Genomic DNA, 9,169 nt, shown 5'->3' on the forward strand with positions numbered 1-9,169 from the left:
TGAGGTCAGTGTACTTGCAGACATAGATGAAAGAAGGCAAGAAACCAAGCGCTGGCTTCACTGCTTGATCACACTGGAGATTGGTATAGTGGTTCACTTAAAGATGACGAGCTTGACGTACTTGTCATGCCACCTCTATTACCCCATATAAGAGAATTTTGCTAGCTTTACCACAAGGTCGTTTTTGTTTCCGCAGTTGCTCTCAGTATAATTTCCTATAGTTCTACTTTCACATTTAGTCATTTTCTGGTTGTCAAGGGTCCACGTGAAAGTTGAATACGTATAGAAGATGATAAATAGGATTATTCAACTATTGGCACCCCATTCTTTCAAGACTTTCTCGATTATATCATACAGTTATGTCACCATTTCTTACCTGGCATCGAACAAAGATTGTGTAATGGAACAGTCTACCTTTGATTGAACATATCCAACTAGCCCTTATTTCAATAAAACAGAACTCATCTACATAAAATTATACAAGTAAATTAATTTACAAATGGGACAGACTTGCCACTGACAAAAGCACAGAAATTGCTTAAAACAAAGGCACATCTTTCAGCACTGTATCCTTCATCAAACAGCTATTAGTTATACAGAGCTGAAAGATATGCCTACAACTTTCTACAGCTTTGGAGGGTCTGAAGACATTAGATTTTTTCGCCAAATTTACAGTTGCTCTCTGAGGGAGGAAATGCAACTAAATGAGCCTCAGGTCATTGTCCTGCAGGCATCCTTTCTTTCAGAGACTTCAAGACAGCTTTGCAGGCTAGTCTTTTAGCAGTCTTTCTATCTGCTTCACAACGCATTTCTTTGTATACAACCCCGGAAGCTTCAACTTCAACAGTAGCACATGCCTTCCCATTTTGGTTACAAACTGTAGTTTTCTTGAAGACATAATGCTCACTTTGACATAATTCAACCAATTCCCTAACTGGATGGAGCTTCAGTGTTTCAGGTGTGACCAACGGCTCAAGAAGAGGCCGCACACATTGGAAAACAACCTCCATATTGTACCCTGAATCAACAAAGATCGCCCCAGCTAGGGATTCTATGATGTCGCCAAGTACCTATACAAATTGTAAAGACAATGATCAAGAAAACCCCCATAAAAGACGCAGCTTTGGCCATGTCATCAACTCCATATCATCCCAATAATAGCTATCCAACTGAAAAAAGGTTAGTTACGACAAATGGTCTCTCTTGTGAGTTAATATAGTTACTGACTGTACCTCTCTCCTTTTATCCAATTGGAAAAATCTCCTCCTTACTTCCACTTTAAAAAAAAAAAAACCTATAATTAACTCAATTTTAGGATTAAATAGAATAATTAGACCTCTACTTGTTTGAAAGTAGAAATTAGTAGTCCATTAAATTTCTACCACATATACAAACAAAATGGGTATGTACACTGAAAGGGGAGGTTTTGGTTCAAAAAGTGGAGGTATTTCTTCAAGGACAGGAAGTCGTTATAATTAGTAAACCCATTTGAAAATAACCAATGCAGATAGCAGTAATTCGAAACAAGATCTACAGGAAGTTGCTTATGAGCAAAAGCAGAAATTTCAAATGTCTTGCAGACTGCAGCATTATAAAAAATTACCTTTGGGTAGTTCGTTTCAGATTCCCAACCAAAAGTTGAGGCTGAAGGTACCACCACATGGTTGCAGACTGCGTGAACTATATGCCGGTGAAGCTCTGGTGAAGCATGAAGTACATGTTTGTATAATTCCGCCTTAACTGCTGCTTGGGCATAGCAGTCATTGTTCACAGAAGCAGACCTTAGATCAGTTAGAAGTCCAGGAGATAGGCCAGGATGTTTATGATAGAGGTGCACTGTGATTAAATAATCCAGCAATGCATCCCCAAGAAACTCCAAACGCTGAATAAAAATGAAAATCACATCAGACGTCCCAATAGAAAATAAAATGAAATCCAATATCTCCCACAAGGATTTTGAATACAAATGTGCATACAACCAAGTGAACATGAACAACATGAGTAGCATCTGATATTTAAGCAGCTAACCTTTGACTTTGGGTTGCCTCGTCCTCTATGTTGGTCACTTTTATTAGTTCCAATAGTTTTGATTTTAGTTCCGCCTAAGATGTGTCTACTGAGATTAAGCAAATAAATTTGCATAACATTGTCATCTATGATGTGCTGTACTATGTCTGAGCAAGAAACACTGATCCTCTCAACAACAATATCATTTAACAAATTTGCGAAAGCAAGATCCTTGAACTGTCAGATTCATCACAAAACCATGCAATCAGATCTAATGACAAGACAAGCTACAGCAAACCAAAATTACATTGCCTCATATAAACTGCAAAAGTTGTTCTAAAAAGCTATAACAAGATGAAGTTCATATTGAATGGAGCTCTGAGTTGTTGCACTAAAGTGTATACCTGATAGCATCCTGGAATTTCTGGCAGCATATAAGAACCATGAGTTAGCGCCTCAACCAGGAGTGAAACATCCCGGAATGAATAGTTCAATAGAGACTGTAAATGTGGGACATTGACATGCAACTCTGGATTCACAGCAACGTTCCGCGTATAAGGTACATTAACAAAGTCGACACTGATTCCAAGCCATGTCATAAAGGACAATGCTGCTACTTCTCCTCCAGCACTGAGGAATGCACCAATTAATGCTTCGATCACGTCAGCCACTGTCTTACTTTTAATCTTCATGCTCCCCCCAATGTAGACTTTTGTAGATGAAAGAAGCTCTTCCTTTAATATATGATTTGCACAATTGCTCCCAGGTATTATCCATGTTTTGGCATCGAATGGTTCGTTGCGGATAAAGCCCTGAAATTAAACTGGTCTCAGTAAAGAACCACCTTCCAAATTGATGGAAGAACATATAAATTATGAGATGAAGCGAAGCAAGGGGGAAAAACACAGGAATCTTTCTCAGTAAACCAAGTTGAGCCGATCCCCACTTTAAGGTTCTAATTCACAACAGAAAGCCAAAAACAAAGCACCATTATTTATTACCATAATCTTGCGGGCACATCCCAGCTTGCACAATGCAGCATTGGAAATTATTTTTTCTCTTTTAAGACTTAGAAGTCCCTCGTGCCGATTTTGATATGTTTTGAAGAGCTGTTGACTAATGGAATACTTGAGAAAAGAGTCTCCAAGAGTCTCCAAAGTTTCCAAATGAATTTTCTCTTGGCATTTCTTTGTTGTGATTGCCTCCAAGACCTAATGAACACAAAAAATGAGCACAAGATCATATAAACTGAGTTTAAAATCTTTTTAAGTATAGACATCAACTCAACTGATCCAAGAAAAATAACACTTTGAGAAAATCATAGCGGCCAACGCAAGAAGCTCAGAATATGGCCTTAAAGAATGAGATACTGAAGAACATAGTGGAGGAGTTCTCAATGACATTATTACTTTGCAAGAGAAGAGTTAGGGCTATTGAAGAGGCTTGTTAAGCACATAAACTATCCTTCAGCACAAAAGCTTCATCCTGAAGATCCCTCTACAGTTGTACCGATCTCACACAAAGGCAACGCCAATGAAGTCCTCACCACTAAGCCACTCAAGAAACAATCTTGGATGGAGGAAAATAGCAAGACAGAGAATAGGTACATGTAGGACATAAGAAAACATAAAAATAAAAAAGATTAGGAGTTGACATAAATGAGACGGCCAAATCGGGGGGGCGGGGGGCAACTTTTTTCATCTATCTTAATTTCACACAACAGTTTCATCTATTTCAGGAACTCCATACTTCCTCAGCACATTCAAAATATTTCCAGTTTGCTGAACTATATGCAACCTTGCCAGCTAACTTTTTAACTAATTGATCCCAACCTGAAAATGGTTGCACATGTAACTTGATGTCACAGAAAAACCAAAACAATAATGCAAAAGTGATAAAAACAAAAAACGACTTCTAAACTCTCCACAAGAATCTCGCCTTGTCTAACTAGAACATTTTCAGGCTAGAGAGCAAGAGATAGTAGAAATACATACCATGAGGGTTGGAATAACAACATTTTGCATGCAGTGATCCATGTGAATTCGTTTCAAGTTGGCAGCTATAAGCAGCGACTCAATCCGATGCATAACAGATGGAAGAAACGAGAAAGAATAAAATGTAGAAACAGATATAGGCGACATGATGATCAGGCAAAGCTCAGGTGGTAATTCAACCGATCTATTGCTTGATTCTGCAAATTAAAAGGAAAAAATCAGTCACATTCTAAAATAAAGGAATGGATGGTGATCTTGATAAACCAACTCAATCATGTCTAGATTAAGAAAGACTAAACAAGAAACCATTCCTGGCATGTTTAGTTGGACAAAAACTGTTCCACAAAATGCACAAAAGTTATGTTGGACCCTTAAAAATGATATGAGCCTATAAGCATTAACTGACAATAAGGTCCTTCAAACATTTGTATTATTTACTCAAGTTTCATGCGCGCTATGACTCCATGTTACATTTCCAAGGAAGAAAAAACACAATGGTATATGCACCGTAAACTAAGAGCACTTTTGTTCTTGCCAAATCGAAGTGTTCCTATTGAAAGGTAAGGATGAAGGGAAAAAGAAGCCAAGCATAAAATCAACTTTCTTCTCGTTGATCAGTTTTAAGCAATGACTTATGGCAAAAGGCTCAGATAGATATCCTTAGTCAATGAACCTTTTGCACTTGGAATTCTGCATCTCTGAAGGTAGTTGTGCACAGTGAAGATACGTTTCCCGTTGAGAAGGCTTTGGCGTTCAAATTGCAGGTTGATGCCATGTCTGCAAATAGTATTTTATAATATAACTTAAGTTTTACTACATATAGTTAAGACAGTAGTTACATAAAAACAAAAATCAAACCTCTGTTTATAATATTCTTTGTAAGTAAAAGATTCTCCATCTCTGAGCTCAAGATATGTATTACCATCAATACCATTCAAGGTACCAGTTATGCAATACAAAAAATTGTTATGAGGCGTTAATACCAAGGAATTCTCTAACATGCACAAGCAAACCAAACCGTTTTTTGTGCGCACATTATAATGGCCATAACCTCCATTCGTACAATCTGTACGCAAATTCCAGGAAGCATTTTCCTGGTATAGAACAGCAGTAACACATTTCCAATCAATTTGGTATGAGCCAATAGATGGGAGAAGAAGATAATTAAACACAGAACCATTTCTGTTAGAATATTCATGGAGTTCTTCATGAAGTTTATTTAGATTATGATCAATAAGAACCCTGAATACTGTCAATTGAAATCTCTGACAGAGGGCAACCTGCAATCAAAGTTTTAAAAACCAATTAAATACCAAAAGATCATATTTCTCACAGCCATTAAAATGTAGATATAATATGAGCTTAAAAAATTCATCATACCTGCTCAGAGTTAAGGGTAACATATCCAACATGTTTTATCCTTACAATTAGTTTTCCCCTGTCAACATCCAAGTCAAGGTTCGACCTTTCAAGATCATCATCCAGCCTTGTATGAACGGCCAGCACAATGTCTTGAAGCTTGGTATCATATTCGAAGTTCGGACGTAACTCAATTGCATAGCAGTTGTAGAGTGTTTCAGATACATTGCCATGTGAGCCAACCAATTCTGGAGGGAGATATTTTGCACATTCATCTGAATATGGTTCATATCCTGTACATTCAGTTTCTATTACTAAGTGAAGAGAACATCTTATAACTTATATTAATCTCAAAGGTTCACAGGATGACAAAAGATTTCCCAGAAAAAGTATGTTCCAACACAAAGGATAAGAAACTACCACATTCCTGAACCTCTGCTTCTTCCTCCAAAATATCAGGTACAAGATTATCTGTCAGTGCACCGACTTGATGAAGTTTCCTGCAAGCTTCAAGGCAAGCAAGTTGCTTTAGGAATTTTGCTTCGCCCTGGACTGTAATAGTTTGAACCGGGCAGCTATTCGGAAGGTGCAGCGTACAACTTCCCAGCTCCTTATTGATGGTACAACGAGGATAAGGCTTAAAGTATCTGAAGTCAAGAACAATAAACAAAAAGTAACCTTTCTGTATCAATTATTTTTCTCAATTTTAACTGAAACTTGAATAGCATTTCATGATGCCAAAAACTTGATGCTTTAGGGCAATGACAAATATAAGTTCCAAGAACAAACCCGTCAGAAGGCAGCCGTGAGCAATAAAAGTGAAGCAGCGCAATGCTAGAACTCAAAGTAACAATTGCTCCTGTGCTTTCAACTTCATACCGTGACTCATCATGCATCGCATTATCAAGTGGATCACAAGGAAGATGGGCATGGCTCAAGCACTCACTTCGCATTAAATCTCCACTAGCCAAATAGTTCCTCACGCGAGCAAGGGCAGAAAAATCACCACTTTAAGATGCAGCAACCAAAAAAAGGAGAAAAATATAAGCATTATTTTGACCTTAAAAGTTCACCCCTCTTTGTTGACAAATAAAACCAAAAATATTGATCTTCATGTCTTTCCATATTTTAACAGATGATGAAGGACGAGGTATTGTGGAAGAAATCATAAAAGTCCTTCAGAAGTGCATTTCAAGCACAAGAAACTGAAGAGATGGCCCAACAATAAAACAGTGATAAGGATTTGATCTTCCTCTGTTTCTAAAAGCAGTGCAGTTCACCTTTTCACCATTAGTATAAAATCAGAGTTCTGCATACGAGCACGGCCCCGGGACTGAATAAAGCTGCATATCGTGGCAGAAGGGTCAAATCTAATCACAAGGTTGCAGCTTTGTACGTCTAAACCCTCTTCAAGCATAGAGGTTGCAACAATGATGTTAACCTGCAAGCATAAAATGTCGAAGGACGATAGATAAAATCAGAATGCCAGTCATAAAATGAAAGTTGATATGCCAAGAAAATTTGATATTGAATGATAAATCACATAAATAAAAGTACAAATTGCACCTTTCCCTTGCGGAATTCATCAACAATTGCATTTTGTTCTTTCCGACTTTGAGACTGCAACCTGGAATTGTTCCCTGCTGTGTATTCCGTCCTCCACCCACTGAACCCTGGAAGCAATTCATTCAGCAGACTACAAATAACAATAGCTGTGACAATCCTCTCAACGAAAATTATGCACCTCAAATCCTTCATTTCTCTGTGAAAGTATCATAAGAAAATAAGCAGAGTAAGATGCCTTGACACAATTAAAAAAGACAGAAAGGTAAATACCAGATGAAGGGCTTAATCAAATCTTTTATAAAGGTTGAATATATTGGTTTCTTTATATCTTAGACAATGGCTGATCCAAAATGCTTACCAATCAACCGGCTCTGGAAAATATCTACATTAATTTGAATGTAGATTTCAGACTCTTTATCAACAGGATAGTTATTAGTAATGCAAATAGAAAAAAAGTAACATCTAATTCAAGTAAAAACTGCCTCCGCCACTGACCAGCTTCCCACAAACAAAAATTCTTCCCTCTTTCTTTCCTGTGAAGCTCCTTAAGCTTTGTACTGAGAACCGGTAACAACATGCCTAAGAAAATTCTAAAAATGCATTTCCATGAGAATCCTAATAATATCCCCACAGCATGTCTGAAGTAGGCATAATCATAAATAGCAAACTTAAATTTTTTCTTAAAAATAGCTACAGAAATTGTGAGTTCCAAGATGGTCTAAGTAGTTGCATATCCATATATTGTTACTATGCCTGCAAAATAGACAATTTTATGTTGGGCTTGACTAGTGCATCAGTCATCACAACATAATAAATGTGACAATCACTCCAAAATAATGTCCGCATTGTACTTCCTTTCCCCCAACAGCAATGTTAAAATGTTACGTTTCTATTTCAGCGGGCATACACAAATTGTCAGAAAGAGCAGTGAGTGCTATAATGTTCTACAGGTATCATATATGTCAAACTAATCAGCAGACCTGTACTCAAGCAGAGTCTCAACAAGACACATGACTTTTGATGTAAGATAGCCCGCCTTCATGTTATCTATTAAATCATAACGAATTGACCACTCTGGACCTACAAGAAAGTCAAGAAAACAATCACATAACAAGGCCTTGAAAGCTAGGACAAAAAGAGAACAGAAAAGTAACCTCAGTATAGAAAGAGGGAAGTACCAGACGGAATGGATGCAGAGAAGACCTTTACTGCATCTGAACTGAAAGCTCTTACAACTCTATTTCCGGATGCATCCATCTGACCCCATATAAAGATGTCATCCTCTTCACGAGAGTAGACCTCTGCTGCCTGTTGGAAAACAGAAGAATCATAGTCCCAAGTTTATGTAACTAAAACTTTGTGCATATACATCCAATAAAACATACCTTCATTGCTAACCAAACACCCAGCTCTGTTAAGCAGAATATGAATGTAGAGAAAAGCTTGTCTAATCTTTTCTTTGCAGATTCGGCCACGGAATCAGAAATACTCGTTGTGTTGAGAGAAAGTTCATGCTGATGACAAGTATTCAAACTGTCAGTTGCTTCAAAGTTGGAGAATTAAAACTAAAAAAAAAAATGGTAGCCTTGACCAGAACCAAAAAAACAAAGCAAATGACTTGGTCAAAACAACATGCTGCCTCAATTCCTTCAACGTCGAACAATGCAACTTGCACATTTCTCCTAGTATCTAAAATAATGACAGTGCATTAAAGACATCTACAATCAAGCCCATTTAATGGAAGGGGAAGAGAGTCTGTAATTAGCTTAAAATCCAAATATATACATTAAATGCACTAGATTTAACTAACAAAAGAAAGCAAATTTCAACCCCAAAGATGAGTTTGTCAATAGGCATTTAAATAATCACATTATTCTACCAACTAACGGTAGCAGTGAGGTACAAGAATTTCAGCATCCATTAGCAATATGATGAGCATACCTTCTTTCGCAAATTGATCAAATCATCTGTGAGACATTCAGATGTCACACGAGGAACATCCATGTCACTGTATATTTTCACTTTTGGGGTTGAAAACGGAATGCACTGAGTTAAAACAGAATCTGAGTGACATGTGAAAACCTTCATTCATAAGAAGAATGTACATTAGTAACCATTGCATGAATACAAAATTGTAAGAGAGGCTTAAAGTCAAACCAACCATTAGAATCAGAAATTAAAATTCAGAAACCGAACACGATCAGCAACTTAGCAAAGTCCAGTGGTAAGTTAAAATGCAACCC

General features: G+C 37.3%; 1 protein-coding gene across 2 annotated transcripts in view; it reads right to left on the reverse strand.

Moving 5' to 3' along the window:
- Positions 197–9,169, reverse strand: part of LOC105166873 (endoribonuclease Dicer homolog 2) — a 12,926-nt gene continuing 3,953 nt past the window's right edge. For both annotated transcript variants that reach the window (XM_011086374.2, XM_020695480.1), the window contains 16 exons: positions 8,868–9,008; positions 8,312–8,440; positions 8,105–8,234; positions 7,907–8,006; positions 6,927–7,122; positions 6,641–6,801; positions 6,150–6,368; positions 5,781–6,007; positions 5,382–5,653; positions 4,860–5,281; positions 4,675–4,778; positions 4,002–4,198; positions 3,009–3,218; positions 2,412–2,819; positions 1,604–1,882; positions 197–1,070 (listed from right to left, as the gene is read on the reverse strand). In XM_011086374.2, coding sequence (XP_011084676.1) covers positions 717–1,070; positions 1,604–1,882; positions 2,412–2,819; positions 3,009–3,218; positions 4,002–4,198; positions 4,675–4,778; positions 4,860–5,281; positions 5,382–5,653; positions 5,781–6,007; positions 6,150–6,368; positions 6,641–6,801; positions 6,927–7,122; positions 7,907–8,006; positions 8,105–8,234; positions 8,312–8,440; positions 8,868–9,008 — 3,549 coding nt within the window. In that variant the 3' untranslated portion in view covers positions 197–716. The remainder of the gene's footprint in view (positions 1,071–1,603; positions 1,883–2,411; positions 2,820–3,008; positions 3,219–4,001; positions 4,199–4,674; positions 4,779–4,859; positions 5,282–5,381; positions 5,654–5,780; positions 6,008–6,149; positions 6,369–6,640; positions 6,802–6,926; positions 7,123–7,906; positions 8,007–8,104; positions 8,235–8,311; positions 8,441–8,867; positions 9,009–9,169) is intronic.

Source organism: Sesamum indicum, linkage group LG7, assembly GCF_000512975.1.
Source record: "Sesamum indicum cultivar Zhongzhi No. 13 linkage group LG7, S_indicum_v1.0, whole genome shotgun sequence".
Lineage (NCBI taxonomy): Eukaryota > Viridiplantae > Streptophyta > Magnoliopsida > Lamiales > Pedaliaceae > Sesamum > Sesamum indicum.